This window comes from Anas acuta, chromosome 2 (assembly GCF_963932015.1).
Source record: "Anas acuta chromosome 2, bAnaAcu1.1, whole genome shotgun sequence".
Lineage (NCBI taxonomy): Eukaryota > Metazoa > Chordata > Aves > Anseriformes > Anatidae > Anas > Anas acuta.
In genome coordinates this window covers 23,769,170-23,789,349 of record NC_088980.1, presented here as the reverse complement: position 1 = coordinate 23,789,349, position 20,180 = coordinate 23,769,170, and the positions used below count along the sequence as shown (strand labels likewise).

Here is a 20,180-nt window from a genome sequence, read left to right as displayed (position 1 = left end):
ATTTTATTTTTAATTTTTAGCATAATGAGTACAATCTTTTGAACTCTTCTATTGAAGAAGTTTGGTGATCAAGACAGAGCTTCATGAACAAGTTTGCAGGATGTAAGCTGTCCTGCTATTACAGAATGGCAGGTGCTCCACAACAAGAGCACGTAAAGGAGCAATTGCAGACAAATGAAGGAAAGGTAATATGAAGCTGTTTACACCTTAAGTTATGTATGTGATCACATGCCCATCCCAGACAGAAAACTGAAATACAGGTATGCCACACATTCAAAAATGCAAGTCATTCAGCTGTGCTTTGTTGGTGGCAGCTTTATGCCTAAACAACAACAACAAATAAATTATAGGTACAATATTACCCTTCCCGTTAGGAATATAACCCCATTATCATCAACAGCTCTCAGACTCCTTCCTATAAATCAGGGGTAAGACCCTCAAGCACTAAAGCCAGGAATGACAACTAGGAGACCTTCTGACATCCAGTAAGATGTAATGAGAAATTCTGGTCACATTCCATTTCCATGACTATTTTCCATATGATATTTCTTAATACTAATGCCAGTTCCAACACCAGAAACATTCAGCAGCAAGCCTATAAACAGAGACATTCACCACAGGAAGCGTGTTATGACCACACTTCAGATCAAGAATTTAGAGGTTTCAACCAGTCCAGACTCACTTCTTAGAGCTCCACACTATGTGCATTTGTGAAGAGGATGAAACACGTCTGAAGAGCAACTAAATTAGAAAACTGAGGAAAACAAACACGTGCAGTAAGTAATAAACGTAATGGGATATTCCCCCTTTCTTTAGGTTTACAGAGGAAAAAACACAAACTAACATCAGTATCTCCCCCCTCCTCCATACTGCCTAAAACCACTACTGATCATGACATAAAGAAAGTTGTTTGCTTTCCTTTAGCACTGTCCTTCCCCCAGTTTTAAAAGTGTCCTTTAAAAAGAGAAAAATCAAGATATGGTGTAGAATTCCCCTCATTTGACAAAGCTCTGTGTTGTTTAGAGTATCAAGTGTTAGACGCTTTGGGAAGGAAAGAAATGGGATTTTTCCAAAGGTACTTTAGACAGATGAGCGATGGATAGGAATGGGCTTCTAAAGAAAAGCTTTTCATTACAAATGCAGAACCTTCACATCTGGATTTCTTTTAAGCTTTCATAAACAAGAGCTTTGAAACAGTACCTCTGACATTCTTTATAGAACTTGGACCACAAAAGCTTGCAATGCACTGTATGGAATTACATCTGAAGCAGATCACCTCTCCTCACAAAAACATTTAAAATATCATTGGTGTTTATATACAACATAACTAAAAGTCAATTGCTTGTGACACAAGTGACGCAAAAAGCTTCAAACAGATTGCAGAAAGAAGCTTGCAATAAAGCGCATGAATCACAGAATGGTTGAGGTTGGAAGGGACCTCTGGAGTGCCTTACAATCTCCTTCTGCTCCAAGGATGGAGACTCCAAGACACCTCTGGGCAACCTGTGCCAGTGCTCTGCCACCCTCACAATAAGATGTTTCCTGATGTTCAGACAGCACCCCCTGTGTTTCAGTTTGTGCCCATCATCTCTTGCCCTGTCACTAAGCACCACCAAAAGCAGCCTGGCTCCATCTTCTTTGTACCCTTCCTTCAGGTATTTATATGCGTTAAGATCCTCCCTGACCTCTCTCTTCAGCATGCTAAGCAGTCCCAGCTCTCTCATCCTTTCCTTACAGGATGAATGCTCCACTAACTCAACCATCTTTGTGTCCTTTTGCTGGACTCTCTCCAGTAGGTCCATGCCCATGTACTGGAGAGCCCAGAAATGGACCCAGCATTCCAGGTGTGGCCTCACTAGGGCTGAATAAAGGGGAAGAGTCACCTCCCTTCACCTGCTGGCAACTGTCATCCTGCTCAGCCCAGGATATTGTTAGACTCCTTCACAGCAAAGGCACATTGATGGCTCATATTCAGATTGGTGTCCAACCCAACCCCCAGGGCTTTTTCTGAAAAGTTGCTCTCTACCTGGTTGGTACCCAACATAATCATTTTTAGGAAACAGTGTTGACTGGTCTTAGAGACAGAGTCACTTCTTTTCCCTGGTCTGGGTTTTATCTTGTACCCAGTTAAAGGCTGCAATGGATGCCTGCGGGATTTACTGTCGATGTTACTTTCCCTAGGAATGGTTCATGGCATTACTGATAGACCAATGGACCATGAGCACACGTAGTACGGTTCTGGACTTCAACAGGGGGGTTGCAACTCACTGAAGTTCAATCTAATTCCTGCCTGTATCACTGATTGGCTATCCATGTTTTAAATTTTGAAGAAAGCTAAGAAACACACTGACTATAATTAATAGTTTCCCACTAAATAACTCTAATTCCATTTACGTTCTTTGGCAAAAGAAAAAGAAAATCAGATTTTGCCTTCCCCTCCAAGAGGCCTCCTCTCTGCATTTTTCACAAGAGATAGAAAGTCAGCAAGGAAGATAGTCATGGCATTCTTCCAAACTCTGACAATAAAATAAACAGGATTCACACAATTTTCCACAATGAGGACTCACTCACAGCAGAACATCTGCTCCAAAGTCTTACATCATCACTGAACCCTAGCAACCTCTTGAAATCCCTCCTTGGACTCACCAACTTATCAGTGAGTATTAAACATACTCATGAGCTCTGCCAGGTTCTATAAGCATAGATTCAAATAGGTGTCCTGCCTGAAGCTTGACTGGTAACACCAAAATGAAAGATCACTTCAACTGTAAAAATCCATGTTATTCCCACCACACTTATGGAAGACTTAAATAATATTAGTATTTACACTAAACCTACCTGTATCTCAATTAGAACGTTGCTGATATTAATGCAGAGAACAACTTTCAGAAAAAGAGCTTCCCCAGCAAGGGTGTTCAAATATACAAGAATCATTTTTCTTAACAGTAACTTAGATTTTTACTTTTGATACAGTATTTTGCTAAGTATCATCACTTTGGGTTCAAATAAGCTTGAACATTATCTTATGTCCAAATATAATGCATGATTAAGTATTCTCTCCACAACACTCAAAATAACTGTTCTTGAGATATAAGAAATACATTTACTTAGTCTAATTTGTAACTGCTTGCTTACTTCAAACTTTGGTTTCAAAGACAAAAATATCATTTCCTTACTGAGTTGAACAGAAAAAGTCTGAAGTGTTACAGTATACCTTTCAAAGAGCAAGCAAATTGAGCATATCCCTTCATCTTCTCTGAGCTTCTATCACTACTTGACAATGGCCAGATGCCTCACATTTAACTGAGCCATGCTGCACTAATAAATAAATAAATAAAGCCTCTCAAGTATTTCTCCAGATGTTCTTCTCTGGTTTCTGGAATTCTGTGCATCTCCAAGGTCAGCATGAGAAGTCTGCAACATCCTGTTTCTAACTGGTAATTTCTTTTTATATATGTATATAGAGACTTTTTTTTTCCTCCAGACAGAGCAAACCTGCAATCATGAGACATTTTGCATATCTAAAGAAACTAAGAATGATTAATTTGATGAATCAAAGTGGCATCATGCTTTGCATGGATAAGCTATATTTATTTTTTTTTTTTTTGAACAAGTATAGATTACTATTGTAACTGTAAAACTGCATCAGTAATTGGCATTAGCAAAGCAGTGCAAGTTGGAGATCATTTGATAAGTCTGCCTAGAAAGCTAATAAATAAATGGGAGCCACCATCACTTCTGCCACTGCCCCACGGCCACAGGCAACCCGCAGGTGCTCCCCTGCTCTCCCTGCCTGCTGTGTTTGGGATGCATGGTCCCACCTCTGGCTGTGCTCCCGTGCTGCCTGCAGCTGCCTCTACAACTGGCAAGCACTTCAGTAGCAGCCCTGTCACCGCAGACAAGGAAACTGTTCCAGTCTAAGAACAAGACCAACAAGAAGAAAGATAAATGGTGAATACTGATAATTACACTCTGAGACTAAGCCATAAACAAAATCAGGCACAAAACAGAAGGGGAAAAATAAACACAGAAGAAATCCAAGAAGCATAAATATGCCTTAAGACTTAACCAAGAGCTACTGATGCTGTCTTTGGACTATAATGCAGTTTTGGTCACAGTACTGGGTGAATTAAAGTGAAATGAAGCCAGAAACTGTTACAGGAAGACAACTATTAATTCCAAATGATACAGAAGTGGTTTAACACACCAGCCCCATGTTGGGGGAAGGGAACCAGTCTTCTGACAAAACAAAAAAAAAAAGTTATAAAGAATAATGTGAAAAATCTTGTTTCTCTGTCAGGAAAAATCACTGTATGTTAATAAAGAGATGGAGATTAAAAACAAGGGGATACTGACTAAACACTACATCAGCTTCAAGACATTCTTCTTCTAACTGTTCAGTCTAACTGCCTAGCAAAACAGTGAGGAAAAATGCTTTTGCTGAGAGGGAATTAGCTTAAGAAAATAATATGATACGTCTCCTAGTCTCAACACTGCTTCTTGCAACATCCTTAGGATAACAGAAAGCCTTCCAGATTTCAAAGCTGAAGGGCATCTCTGACCTAACTAATAACAGCAAGCGACCTCAAACAAATTTCCTGAGACTGTTACATTTTCAAAACTGTAGTCAGAAAACAAGTTCAAGAACAGCATGAAGCCAGCCTCAGGTATGGTTTCAGGATCAGCTTGCCACAGATCCAGTGAAACAGTTCCAGTGAAGGAAAAGGAAGACAAACAATCCATTAAAGTAAAATTAGTACTGATCATGATTCTGCACAATTGAAAGTCCACCAGTAACAAGAATTTCATTTTACTGTAACAGAAAGAGGAAAACTCCTCAAGCACATATGTATGGAAGTACATCATCTTGCATAGTGTATTATCAGACACAGAAGTTCACGTACAGAGAAAAGCCCTACAGAGCATGTCAGCAGGAAATATATATATATATATATATATATATATGTAAGCCACTGGTTTTCCTGGGCTTGCACAACAGTGAACAGCTTCTAAAGCTAGTAACTTTGCTTCTGTTTCTCAAGACTGAAAAAAATGAACATCTGGATCCTACAGAGAAACTTAATTCAGATGAAGTAACTAGCTCAGGAGAACCCAATTCCAGTTCTTAATCAGAATTGTTGACAATGACCATTATAAGGCCCTGTCAGTGGTCTTGCCACCATATTTTATCATTAAGTTTTCAGCAGTGTTCACTCTCAGTTGTGGTTATTAAATCAATGCCAGTATTTAACATTTAAATAACCTATAGTACTCGCATTTGAATCACAAAATATAGTTTGAAAACTGCTGTACCTGGAAAAAGCAAAAGAAATACTAGCAGCTAGCACTGAAATACAAAACTTTGCTGGAAGAGGAAAGAGATAAACAAACACTAGAATAAACAGAGAAAGAGGCGTAGGGCAATGACAATTTCTTTAGGCCTTAATATCATCGTCAAAATAACATTGCATCGTGCACATAAAATATATTTTGCTTAAATAAACAAGTATAACCTGCAATCTCCCTTCTTCTTTCTTCTACATAAATAAGCAAGAGATGTCAATTAACTCAGAACCTTCATTACTGTGGATGGGATCCTGCAAATACGCAGTTATTGATGACACTAACATATCAGATGAGGCATCATACACACAGAATTTCTTAGGAAAGAAAAAAAAGACAGAAGCCATTTATTTTCATTTAGATTCTTTCAAGAGAAGAACATTTAAATATAGTCATGTTTGCTAGTACTGTGGCTTGAAGAAATAATAAAAAAGCAATAAAGTCTAAGTACAAGGAAAGTAAGAAAGAGAACCATCAAGAAGGACACACAATTATTCCTTGTTTTGCAACTCAGACTACCCAGCAAGGTCAAGAACAAGAAGCTACTGATCCCATATGTAATGTACTCCGTTTGGTAGATAAAACAAAGCAGAGTAACAAATAAATTACTACATCCCATCTATCCAAAGAAAATAAACTGCAGGATTTACACAAAAGTGCACTTCACCAAAATTATAGCAGCTTACATTCAGACTCCACGTCTCTGGAACGCATATACCCACTTGTCTGATTCACAGAAACATCCCACACATAAATACATGTGCCCAAGTGAGAGAAGTAGACCTGGAAACTCATCTCATTTTGTAATGTTTCTGATATCTAAAACATTTCCAAACAGGCCAGAACATAGGTTAAAACTCTTACATGCCAGCATTTTGGCCAGATCCTCACAGGTCACTGCCATAGGCATGGATTCATATCAAGTTCTGATCTTTTGCCTCATCTTTTTCCAAAGAAGAATTAAGCAAAAGACACGTACACATTAACTGTTGACAAGAACACTTCTTCCATCTGATACCCATAGGAGAAGGGAAAGCAGAGAAGGGGAGTAAGCAGTTTCATGGTTGACTTAGCCTTTTTTTTAAACAAAATGTAAATAACGTACACTTTCTGAAAGGCAACTGGATGTGCTGTCAACAAACATGCCAGGCAGAAGAATGTGCAATTCAACATGTGGCTTGCCAATCAACAGATTTAGTGCTGCTCCCGGATGAAAATCCTCCCCTGAACACAACAGAAAAGTTCTCAAATTCTGATTTCTTCAAACTCAGGTTTCCCACCAATGTCAACTCCTGTTCTAAGTAAAAAGTCACCATGAAGTAAAACTGTAAAGCTTCCAAACGTCTCGGATTTTGCTTCAAAGCCTTGAAACTGAATGCAAGGGAGCAGCCATGCTCCAGTCAGTTTTACTCAGCTGCTTCTCTACCATCTGCCAATTACTTATTAGTTTGCAGTGTGGTTACCTAGGCATCTCATGTTTTCCAGAACCCTCCTTTCTTCCACATGCAACACAGCACAGGGAAGCGACAGGAATCTCAAATAGTCATATAGAACAAGGAGTTTTGGTAGTTCTCTGAGAAGTTATGTGAGGCTTTCCAAAGTTTGCTTGTTTGTTTGTTTTTTAAGCCATGGGAAGTTTCACAAACAAGCATTTTTATAAATGATGAAAGGCACATCTCTCACAGCCAATTGAGTAAGAAGCTGCCATACTCCAGTAGAAAGTTTGCTGTCTTCCATCCATTCTCTTCATCCTTAGGGTCACCTGAAGCACATTTGTTAATTATATTATCAGTTTTCAAGAGGAAAGGATTATTCCCTTTAAGCAGCTGAGAACATCTTTGTAAGAACTGAAGTGTTTATACCATCCTGCTATAAACCCACACATAGTCATATTAAACATCCATCCGCAACTCAGATGCATACTTTGTTAGAATGGCCTTAAAGCCCAGCATATGGCAACAACAATGAGAAAATCTGCAGGGCAAGCTGCTCTTCGAGCCCTCTCTCTCTAGAGAGCCACTGAACCAACACCAGGTCATCAGCAGTGTACACAAACAGTACTGAAGGTAAGAAGTTGAGCTGTGAGAGGTAAGAACACAGACCCAACCAAATCACTTCCCAGGAAATCTCCTTTGTAAAGGAAAGGCCCTGGAGACATCATCCCCACCCATTCTCTCTCGCAAAGGTGGAAGACTGGAAAAATCTCAACAACACAAAGACCTTCTTGTGAATCCAAGCATTACATAAACGAAGACAGGAACCATCAGATTGTTGAGCTTTTACCTCCCTCTTCCCCCAGAAAAATTTTTGTCTATGTTATGTCCCAAGTGATAATTCAGTCCTGGAAGTTACTGCTAGTGAATTTATCTTCTGCCTGGAATTATATTTCCTCTCATTTACTTTGTGACATATGTCTGAGCAGACATCTCTCAGGATGTTTCAATCAACTCTGTACATCTTTGGCAAACTAATGTGAACCACCAGATGAAGATTTCTGACCCAGCTCCCTAGTTATTATTTAGAAACTGCTTTGACACCTATACTTCCATTTGTTTTCCATATTTATTTATAGTTGTTTCTTTTTCCTAGCACTTCTTTCCAAATCTCTTTTCCCTCAGCCTTCATTCACGTATCGTAACTGTTATCCATATTATTACCTGCTTGCCTCTGCTCCATGCAGATGTGAGCTGCCACCGGGAGTCATCATACACCCTACGCCAAACCTCAGCTCTCAGTGCTGATAACGCCCTCCCTCCACCCTCCCCAAAGGTCTGCAGGCTAATCTTAAACATTACCCACAAAACACTTCTTTTAACCACTTCTCTAGAACTTTCCACTACCCAAATCAGTTCACTAGTCACCAGTCCACTGATTCTTAAGTGTGAACAGTCACCAAGAAGCAGACAACCAGGCCATGGCTGTAATGATTTTGCAGTACCTTGAGCAGTAAGGAATTACCCCACCCAAGAAGGAGGAATAACAAGCAGCTTTCCAGAATCCTTTGTATCACATGCTCTTCCCTATGGCTGTCACACACCAACCTCACACTTTCAAGTCTCCCAGGTGTGAAACTACTAATGCTTATTCCAAGATACCACAAAAAGTAACATTAAGTCTCAAGAAGGCTAAATTTCTTTCTCCTCCACTTCTGTTGAAGACTCCCTGCTGCCGGATGAGAAGGCAAACGTATCATTCCATATCTGTACTTTCCAATATCCACTGCTTTCTCAAGCTACTTACTATAAAGAAAACATTGAAAAAATGGCACAAATATTAGGTATTGTATTATGTTACACATTGTATTATGTGCTTCTTGCATTACTGCATTCATATTCCTCTTGTTTATTCTTTACAGACCTCTACTTTTTCTTCCTACTTACTTTTCTACTTTTTTTTTTCCTGCTGTATCCTTCCTTTTAAATCTTTTAATTCAAAAAGTTCTCTACACAAGATTTCTGGTTCAAGCATAGACGTCTTTTAAACTAAGACTCTCAATGGCAACATCACACAGAAGGAATAGCCTTTTTGCTTTTGTTTTATTGAAAGAGAGGTTGCAAGAGCAAACGTATTGCAGAACCAAGAAGCAATTTGGCAAAACTCCTTCCCCTTTCACAGACTTCCACTTCAAAAACACAGAAGTTGTTCCATGAATGAAACAATTAAATAAATGAAGTTCAGTTTCCTCATGCCTGGAGACTACAAATGAAGTAAGGAGTGGAGGAGTACTAAGGATTTTACTGAGGTCCAAGTATTCATAACCCTTCCACACAGATTCTCTTATATTTACATGACCTTGCATTCCAGCCTTTCAGTCAGAGGAGATTCTTATCTCTGTCTCTCAGCCAACTCACATGCTTTTTCATCAAGTATCTGGAAGGCCAGTGCTGGCCAACTTCAAAATTACTGGGAGGAGTCAGAAAGGATTATGTATGTGGCAGGCACAATCACAGTATTTCCTAAGAAACCCTACAGTTACTTTTCTGATATGTTCTTGAAACTGAACAAAATATAGCTAAACAACAGCAATACAACTTAATACATAAAAAAATAATCCCATAAATTATTCTGAGACTTCAGATTATTTCACTTTGATTTCATTATGACGTTGATGTTAATTCAGCCAGTGTGCATACATATGACTAAAGGTCTTAAATTACAATTTAAGGGCTCAGAGAAACTGCTAACAAACAGAAGAACAAGAATGAACAGCTCAAGACTAACAATAATTTAGAAATAAATCATAAGTGCAAGTAGCTAAGCAAAGGAACAGGTTACGAGCGTTGTGATGGGCTTAGTCACAATATCAACACTGGGTGTCACTCCAACAAATATGCTGCAATTCAGCTACACACAATTGGCCTCAATCACATTCAAGTGAAAAAGAAAGTAGTTGCACCTTTATAAGACACAGTGGCCAAATTCCACAGTTCTTGTTATACTAAAAGTCCACAAGCATCCAACTAATCCTGCAGAGTTGGAAGTTATTACTTGTAACAGAGAAAACTACTGGAACACACACAAACACACAAAAAAGGTTCACTCGAAGGCCAAACATTTGTTTATAGACGGCTCGTTACATGTAGCACTACACCTTGTAGGTGTTTACCTCATATCTTCCTATCCAGAGTAGATAATGAGGCAGCACATTGCACATAATCCCATCTCAATGTTTTGCCTGAAAGAATGAAACAGATGCTTTCTGTACCAAAATCTGCACTCAGAGAGAAGGGAAGATCCTTGGATTTAGGTTAGGTTGCTCCAAGAAATAGGACGACTATCTTTTGCACTTGGCCTTCTTCAGAGAGCAGGTAGCAGTATTTCAGAACACAAGAAGATGGAAAAACTCTGCTTACTTCCTCTTGTTCAAAGTAACCCTGAAAACAGGCAAGAACGTGCCACACACCCCACCCCCAAATTGTGATATTTCATTCTGCAAGAATCTGATCCATAAACAACTGAAAACAATGAGAACTTCTCACTGACTTCAGTAGGTATTGGATCAAGCCAATGTTCCAGTTGTCCAAAGGTGATTAGTAAGCACTGGTATGATAAAAAGGAAAAGTCAAAATTTAGAAACAACATAAAAAGTGGCCTGTATCTCACTCATTTATTCACAGGAGTCTCTGGAAGATGCCATAAATCCTAATGAAGGCAAATAGGATATAAATGGATTTGAAGTTCCATATCAATTAAACCGTTTACACAGACTGAAGTAAAGGCTAGCAGCATATACATTCTTTTTTCTTATCATTTGAAATTTAATCAAAGCAACATAAAAGCAGGTACAAAAGAGTGACAAATCCTACACTACTCCTTTGTGCTACTGCTGTGCTCTAAGCTTATGGGCAGGACTAAACGCACTGAAAAGATTACTATAACACTTCAGGAACAACTAAAATTATATCCTGGCATGCATCTTACTCATAGGCTTTGTTGTTCATGATGATTCTTTTGGTCCTAATTTACTAGACAGATTAATTTCATAACGTACAGAAAGCAATTATGTGACACACTTACCTGCCATGTTTGATATCTTAATTCTTAGTAGTTTCTCTTCAAAATAAAGACTTCCTGCAGCGTTGTACATTTCTGAACTACTGCATGCAAGTGTAAAGTAGGTATAAAAAGATCCTCTAAACAAGCTCTTTTTTTCCTCCACATATCCCAAAGGATAAACAAGTAAGAGCCTGATGCAACACATAAAACATCCAGAATAATCCGACAACTGACTTACCAGCAAACCCAGACCTTGCAACTCTAGAAAGGTTTTCTGTATGCCATTTTCCCTATCCCCTCAGAGATTTCAGGTCCCTTATAGCCGGCTTTTGCTACTGGTGCTTTGGTCACGGTTTGAATGGCTAAAACCATGAATTCTCCTTCTCCATTGAGATTGATTGGCCATACCATTTTTCATAATAAAGCCTAAAAAGTTAAGACAAAACACTACCAAAATAACTACTTCCTCCCTCCCCTTTTCATCTGATATTCCCGTTTCTTGTCATCGTAACTCTGTTCATAACTGCATTCCTGGCAATACCAATACTAGGTATACTAGCCAGAAGACTAGAATTCTTTCCTTTTATATCATGCCATGGTCTGAATAGCGTTTTTCAGGAGAGCCTTCTGAGACCAACAAATATGCTCACTTCTCTGCTTGTTAAGTGCCCTCTCCCTTAGAAGTATGTAACTACAATCAAGTACACTACGGTCACTAAAGACTGTTTTATTTTCTGATTTGAAGGATGTTTGAAAAGAAAGGAATTAAGTGATACATGGCACAGTCCATTGGATTTGTACTTAAGGCTAGATGATTGCCAAGAACTGCTTCATTTAATTTGAAGAGATTAACGAAGACAATATAAAAACTATGCCCAGGTTTCTTCCTTCCACCTAAAACTATGGAACTGACTGATACTAACATCACACCAAACTCTTCCATTCTTACAGGAGATGGAAGAAAATTCTTTTGTGCATTTTTCCCACTAGCATTCTCTTGCAACCACTGCAGTAAGTCACATGAACAATATGTCTGATTCCATTAAAAACATATCTGACATTTTTTCCCCCACACACACCCCCCTGAATTTAAATAGAAAGCACATTCAAGTTGTCTCCTGTTCAAACAGAAAGCCAAGTTTAAAAAAAAAAAAAACAAAAACAAAAACATATACAACCTGTAGATAAACAATCCTGTGGAAGGGGAAGAGACAGAAGAATTGCCATCTTTGTAAAACAGCATTTTTAAATTTTTATAGATCCTTTCAAATTCTGTATCAAATATAATACAAGGTACTTATTGGGTAGGTTACAGCACAGATATAACACTGAAGCATTCAGAATAAAGAAAGCACTGAACAAAAATAGACCAGATTTGTGAAAGAAGGATTCATAGCCTATCAACCACTTATCAAAACAGTCATAACTTTAAAAAGTTCTAACAGTGCTGTAGCAGAACTGCAATAGTCAGGACCACTGACATACAACAAGGGTTTCTGACACAGTCCAACTCCAGATCTTCACTCTAGACATAAGAGAGGCTGAGCTGTATTCAAACTCTGCAACATGCCAGAAAAGTTTAGAACATTTGTATTGCTATTACTGAACTTCAGCAGAGGGGTATAAAATTTCATGTGATCTGTTCAGAAAGAGATGAAGTCTGATTTGATCCAGAATCAAGGGCATTACATCACCATTTATTTCAGAATCTGGCATTACTCACCAGCTATCTCGCTGTAATCAGCCAAGACTTAAGCTTACTGCATCCAACAAGGAGGACACGGAATGGCCAGAAGTATAACATCAACGCTTGAAAATATTACTGTTTGTTTCCAGCTAAGGTGGTGGAGGGCAGTACAGGGCAAGCACTGACTTCAATACTGACAACTCATCACACTAAGACCTATACCTGTTCCTGCACAAACTTGTGCTGCAGGACAACTAACACTAACCTGAACCTCTCAAAGCCTGTCATAAATAAATCAAACACAAACTGTGTGCAGCATATTTTAAAAATTAACACATGTGTTGTATTGCAGATAGGACAGACCCCAAACACAACTGCAGTGAATAATCAAGTATCAGTTTTACCACTACAGTTAGCTGTTGGTTGTGTGTGTGTGTTTCAATTTCACAAGCAGCACCTATTTCAATTGAGATATTCAATACGAAGACAGTGCAGCAGCACTTTATATGGCATTCTCTCAAGAATTACATTTTTATATTGTCTGCATACCTCCAAGAACTCCTGTACGTAAAGTCCTATAAAGTATTTGCTTGGCATGCACCGTTTCTCTGTATGTAACTTTTTTTACACGAACACTATTCATATGACTTTTCAGTTTTATTATATTCAAGGAAACAAGCATTCCATTCAGAGCCCTCAACCAACAAATTCATCTGGTAGTTATTTGGGAAATGAAAACATGTTCAAGCAATATGCATGTATTAACACATATGCATGTAGTAACACTACTGTCTGTGCGTCTCTGAGCACTAGTGAGAAATAATAAGGCAGATTTGGACTGTGTGAGGTACACAGATATTTAACCTACCTCATCAAAGCTGCTATCTTCTTTCTTCAAGGCTTTAAAATAAAAGGAAAAGAAAAAGAAAGTTATCTGTACTGCATTTCAATGAGCACAAAACAACTAACTCCAGGAAAGAGAAAAACAGAGCAACATTTTCCTGTCATACTATGAAAGAACATGCTGGCATGAATAACAATTTTATACTCAAAATATGAAACTAAATGGAATGTAGGACTGCACAGCATGTTTCCAAGAAACTAAATTTACATATTTATGAAAAATATTATCCTTCCAGGTTATGGAAAGTAAAAGTCCACAAGTTTCTTTAATTCTTACTGAGCATTTTATGGAGAGCCTGACTGAACTTCATAAAGCAAAAGCATAATAAACACCTAAACGCCTATTCAGCTTGTCAAGTACTAAATCTTTATATTGAAGTATGAATTGTAGCAGGCTTTTGGTGTTTTTCTTTAAACCACATGACTTGCATCAAAACAGATGAGATTTCTGTCTTTCTTACACTATTAACTAGCACAAAATCAACAAAAAAGGAAGCATGAAAACCGTACGAAAATCACATGAACTGGTGAAGCGAGACAGACATGAATAGTTCTAAAGTTGTAGCAAGCATAAATCTGATGAAACTTTTTTTTCCTTCAGCATACTGGATATCTTTACTGAAGTGAGAACACAATTTAACTTCTCCAAATCTCCACTGGAACCATATCACTCAGACGGCAGAAGATCTTTCTTTGCTCTGCCCACCACAGGGACTGGGCACTGCACCCTGAAATTGCTCTTTGTTGACTTTTCTTGAAGAGTTAAAATATGACAAACCACTGAGCTGATGATTGCACTACTTTTCCATTTATTAATGAACATCTGCAACTCGATGGAGGTAACCTGAATGACCATAGACCCAGACAGCTCCTAACCACGTAAGCAATATAACGTTTCTTACACCTAAATTTCACTAATTTCAGCAGTGCCCAGCACCTTTAAGGATCTAGACTTCGGTAGTTTTCCTTTTTCAGGTGCTCCTTCTCCCTTCAAATCACTTGAGTTTCTAATCCACCATCTCTTCCAAACCCTGTCTTCAGAAACAAAAGCTTAAAATAAAATAAAACCCCCAAACCGTAGCAGCTGTACCACAGGGATAACTGAGGCAGGTGAGCTCTGCATTGTCACAAGACAGCACTGCAGGAAAGTGTTGCAGCTCTGCAACCTCTGCCCCAGGCAGCAAGCTACAAATCACAGTTTTCCTTGCACAGGAAAGCACAGATGTTCCAGCCTTTGTTTGCTTTCATATTGGCATTTCTTTGGGACATGACAAATGTATTCCTCCACCTCTGAAAAAATCTCTGAAAATTACTGTTTTACAATTACTCATCTAGATTCCAGATTTCATGTTCAGAAACAAAAAATTAAAAAAAAAAGATTTTGCTAAGAAGATTGAGGTGCACACACTGTACATTTTTATCATGAAATTCATTTTTAAGGTCTTAAAGGCCTGACAAAACATTTTCAGACTGTCAGTCCCAAGTACCCCAAAATTATATGAGTTGGGACATAAAGGAAAGAGGAAAAAGAAACATGAACCAGTTTTTAAGAACACATTTTTAATCTTTTTATTTACTTCTCAGGTCACAAGGACATACAAGCTATAAATATGGAATATGATACACCTGGGTCATGCTGACAAGCTTTTGTCCCTCACGAAAACTCCTGATTTTCACAAGGCCAAAACATTCCAGGAATAACCAAACAACAGATAACCAACATAATTCACAACATAACAGAACAAGAAATGGGAATCTGTGATCCACTGCATATTTCTGGCTTGTCTGTACTTTCACTTCTAACTTTGACTAAAACAGCTTTTCTAAATGAACCTTCAAAAATGGGAAAATGAGAGTCCTAGCCCCTCATTTAATCAGATTCTGCTTAACAACACAATTATTAAATTCACATAGCATCTTAAAAAAAAAAAAAAAAAAAAAAAAAAAAAAAATCAAGGCAGCATATTTTACACTACTAACAACTAATGACATTATGAGCATGTTTTCTCATTCATGCAATCCTTTTTTGTAAGTTAAAAAAGCCTCTCAATTAAAAAAAATAAACTGTTTAGAAATGCACTTCTCATTATCTCAGGTATGCCAGCTATGCAAGTGTACATTAGGGGAGATTAGTGGAGATAACCTTTGTATCAGTGAGGAGCTAGTAACAGCACATAGATGCTCAGAGCTGCCACAGACTACTTTTAGTGCACTGTGAACAACCTTCAGCAATGCTTCCTTTTTCTCAACCCTGGTGTTAGTTTTTGACTAAACAGATTGCATAAGAAAAAACAAAACAAAACAAAAGGTTAAATGCCATGAACCGAAAAAAATCTCAGAATATGATTTTGGTACTATATTAACTTCTACAAATGCATAGCTATGAACTCTTTACATAACTAGCTACAAGATGATGATAATTTTATAAAATTACTCATTATTGATTTTCATTCCATAATTATCAAAGAGTAAAACTAAGAACCAAACCTAATAAAGGTTTAAATGCTAAAAAAACAGGGAGTCAAATGAATCTCAGAAAGTTGGTTGATGTTTAGTATAATATGTTTGTGTACACGTACAACAGTGTGTAAGCAAGGAAAGTAGAATTTATAAAGTAATTTGGCTGTCTGTGTTAGGGAAATGTATCAATAAAAAGAATTCTGTACATTTTTGGATTCTTAGCACTGCAAGTTCTTCATGATGTGCTGAATTTTAAGAGAGATACTCCTTGTAACACCAGAAAACTTCTGCCAGCAGAAATGGTGCATTAGCTGCAAAGAAGGTTAATTCTTCTGGAACTGTCAGCATGTAATTTCTGCAATAAAAGGCCATCCTGTCTATTTTAGAATATAGACTTCAGTTTAGCACCACAGGCCACATGCATTTTTTCCAACACACCACGGTGTCATATTGTGCTTTACCAGACTTGCAAATAGGACTGACAAGGCAATTGTCTAACTTTGAGCCTTGGGATGAAGGCTCAAAGGTAGACAATTTCACACATCACATTTTTTTAGCTCATAAACAGCAAAATGAACAGTCTTCATGCTAGGAACTCTGACAGCTATGGTCTGGATCAGCCAGCCTGCATCATTGTGCAGGATGAGGATATACAATACAGACAAATTCATGACCCTCTGCCAGTTTCTGGATGCAGTGGCTGAACTGTATCAGATCACAGTTAGGAAAACGGGCCAAGTCTGCTTGAGGCTACAGTTGGTACAAAATAATGGCTCCTTTCTGCGCCCCAGGGATAACTAAGCTGGTTTTAAGTCTGCCTCCTCTTTTATCTAGAGATGCTGGGGGAAATACCCAGAACATCCATACCGCATTTCATTTTTTTCTTCTTTTGGGAAATAGCTTCAAACGTTACTTAACATACATACCATTACACACTGGGAAAAGAAAAAAAAAAATCAAGTTTTGAATTCCTTGCTGATACAGCCTCTCAAATAGAGTACTTTGAGTACTTTCTGGGGAGAAAGTGGTCTTGAAAGTAGTTCAGTGAGTATTAACTTACAAGCCCTTGCAAAAACACACTGCAAATGACAACTTGGATGCGTTTCCACTCCACTTATCAAAGAAGCTAACAGTAACATCAGGATCAAAATTAAGGGGTCTTGTAGCATTAGAGGAATTGTATTTGGCAGTTCAGATACTGCTAACACTGGGGGATGCCTGGTGTTGCTGCACTAGGGGAAGGTTCAGCTCACAATTTGACTTGAATACCATGTTACTCTGGTATCACTTATGTGACTGTGTTCATAATGCTATTGTGTACTTGAACTTATGAAAAGATATCAACTGCAGCAGAAAGGGAAAAGTGTAAAGATCATCATAGATACAAAATTGATTGTAACTGAACAGAAGACTGACAAGACTCAAGATCAAACACAGTAATTTGCTGATCTCACCAGGGAACACCTTATTGCCAAAAAGAGGTGTAAAACCAGAGCAACAAAAAGCCAGAAGACCTTTCCTAATGAGGCTTTGGTTTTCTCTCCTTCATTTCAAAACACAAGTGGAGCATGTGTTTTACCTGAGCATTTCCTGATATGCAAGTTAAGAGTGTTTTAAACAAAGTCTGACTTTGCTTGGGCTTATCTGTGGCTGTGAGTATCGGGGAGTGGACTAGGTCCAAACCTCACACTGATAAATTAGAGTTTTTGCTCACAATGCAATCCCTGGTGTGATGGCCCCACTATTAGAACATCTGAGGATGGAGCAGTCATGCTGGTAGCAGCTGAGTTTAATGACAAAACAGCCACAACAAACAAACAAGGCAGCCTCCCCTGCTCCTGTGCTGCACAAAGAGCCAGGGTAAAGGGAAAAATGTAACAACATGTGTACCTCCAGCAGGCCAAAGCTCCCAAGGAAACTAAAATGTTTCATTTGTGAAAATGACAAGAGAGACAATGACCCAACAAAGCCACTAAAATGTGCAGAAATTAACACACAGAGAGGTTTTGATGCTAAGAAGGCATTAAGGGGACTGTCACTGCTATGATAAAGTAGCACTCAAAATCCTTCCTTTGTTAATGACTTCCCCTGGCTAAAACCTGCCCACAGCCCTGTACAGGAGCGTCTGTGTGTGCGTACAGGCACACAAGCATGTGAGAGACCAAACACCTGACCCCTCTCTTTTAAATCAAACTTGTAAAATGTGTTTAAATGACATAAGATTGATTAGAGGTGAAAGCTATTTTCATATGGGCACAGAGAGATACAGAACTGCAACTTAATATTCACTTCAGAATTGAAACTTGACATTTACCCTTGAAATTCTTTTTTACAAACATGAACTTTCAGTCATTACCATCTTTCAATCAGACAAAAGAAGACAGATAGCTGATTTCTAATGCTCCTCTACACTCCAGGTGTGCAGTCCCTAAAAGCTAGAGGCTGAGCAGCACACACACAACACGTGCCAAGCTGCAGTGCCCACATACTTTAACGAGCCTCCTCGATGAGGGTGTTGAGGGAGGACTGAATGCCACAGCTCTGGGCACATCCTTTTCTCTCTCTGGGACAACGCAGCTCTGAAAGTAGAGCCATGTCCGACAGCCTGACCGACTGCAAGGGAAGGTGCCCTGATGGGACAGCCGAGGGGTGAGGGCTGCAGACAGCCCCTCTTCTGGTGGGACTACCAGGACAGGGGCTGCTGCATCCCCTCATCTGTTTTGGCCCCTGCCCTGACTCCCAGCACAGCTCTCCCGCTACCTCAGCCCACAGCCCCCTCACACCTCACCCAGGTTACCCTCTCTCCCTGCCCAGCTGCACGGTGATGCTGGCAGCCGGTGTTAACGCTTTGAACGCTGAATGAAGCCCAGCATCATGCTGGGAACGAAGAGAAACACCGGCCCAAGCCCACCAGAGCAACTCTTTGGCATTGTTCTCAGGAACAGACCCTGGAGCAAAACGACCTGCTGTCAAAGCCAAGCGTGAGGCGGTGACACTGGGAGGTACCACGCTCGGCAGCAGCGCTCAGATAACGCTACCTCACGATGCTTTGCGCCGGTGAAAGCGCGACGAGGTTCAGCACCAGCCGACAGACAGACTTCTTTTGTCTGGCCTCCCAAATCCCTGCTCCAGCATTATCTGCCTCAGCATCTCATGCCTCAACTTAAAAGAATGCGCAGCCTGAACCAAAAATAAATGACCAGACCTGCAACAACACCACAAAAACAACTCCCTTTCCCACGTTTTTTCTCAAGGTTTCCCTTTGGCAACGGAGCCTACCCTCTGCCGGGCCAACTCAGCTCCAGCTCCACACTGCCCAGGGACCGTCCGGTGTTCCCCGGGCCTTACTTGTAGGAAACGCTTCCTGGGGGGGCTGTGACGGCCCTAAAGCCCCCCACTCCACACTGAGCCCCCCGCGGGTGGAGTGGTGCGCACTGGGGAGCCCCTCAGCACCATGGGCACCCCAGGACCTCCCCCAACACCCCAACATCACCCCACCACCATCCCACCACCACCACCACCCCATCACCCCATCCTCCCAGCACCACCCCACATCCATCCCACCACCACCACCACCACCACCACCCCCCGTTCCCCCGCCCGGCCCCGGTCCCTCTCCCCCCTCCGGGCCCTCACCTATGCGGCTGAAGCTCTCCGACAAAGTTCTCCGCAACTTTTTCATCCTGCCGAGCTTCTCGGCGGACTGCGAGCCGATCATGGCACGCACGGCGGGCACCCCCCTCCTCGCCAACCCCCGTCCCGGCTCCGGCACAGCCGGCACGACCCCTGCCCGCTCTCCCCCCGGGAGCCCCCTAGCCCGGGGAGCTCCCTACCCGGTCCCGGTCCCCCCCGGGGACGGAGCCCTAGGGAGCAGCAGCAGCGGCCGCGGGGCTCATAGCGCGGTGCCGGCCCCGCTCCCCGGGCTGCCCCGGCACGGCCCGAGGGGGGAGCCGGGGGCAGGCGGAGTGAGCGGAGGGGAGCGGGGAGCGGGGAGTGCGGCCGGGTGCGGGCACGGAGGGAGGCAGCAGGGAGGGAGGGGTGCGCCGGGAGAGAAAGAAGGAGGAGGAGGAGGTGGAGGAGGAGGAGGAGGAGGAGAAAGGCGGAGCCTGGCGGGGCAGGGGCGCCCCGCTCCGGGGCCGGGAGGAGGCGGCCGAGCCGGGCTGCGGCCAGCCCCGCCGGGATGAGCCGGGCTGCGGGGCGGTGTCCTCGGGCCGGGCCGGCCGGGAGGGGAAGCGGGGGCTGAAAGGGGAGAGACGGGGAGACAGCGGGCCGGCCCCGGGCCCCGTCCATC

At 40.9% G+C, this 20,180-nt stretch overlaps 1 protein-coding gene across 2 annotated transcripts in view; it reads right to left on the bottom strand.

The window, feature by feature from the left end:
- CDK14 (cyclin dependent kinase 14) overlaps window positions 1-19,962 on the bottom strand; it is a 332,773-nt gene extending 312,811 nt beyond the window's left edge. Inside the window, exons 1-2 of one of the 2 annotated variants that reach the window (XR_011093764.1) lie at window positions 19,526-19,962; window positions 13,395-13,426 (exon numbers count right to left, since the gene is read on the bottom strand). Coding sequence is in view for 1 of the 2 variants with exons in the window: in XM_068673922.1 (XP_068530023.1) it covers window positions 13,395-13,426; window positions 19,526-19,607 (114 nt within the window). In the remaining variant the exon portion in view is untranslated. The remainder of the gene's footprint in view (window positions 1-13,394; window positions 13,427-19,525) is intronic. The other variant, XM_068673922.1, reaches the window with a different exon arrangement.
- Between the last annotated feature and the right edge of the window lie 218 nt (window positions 19,963-20,180).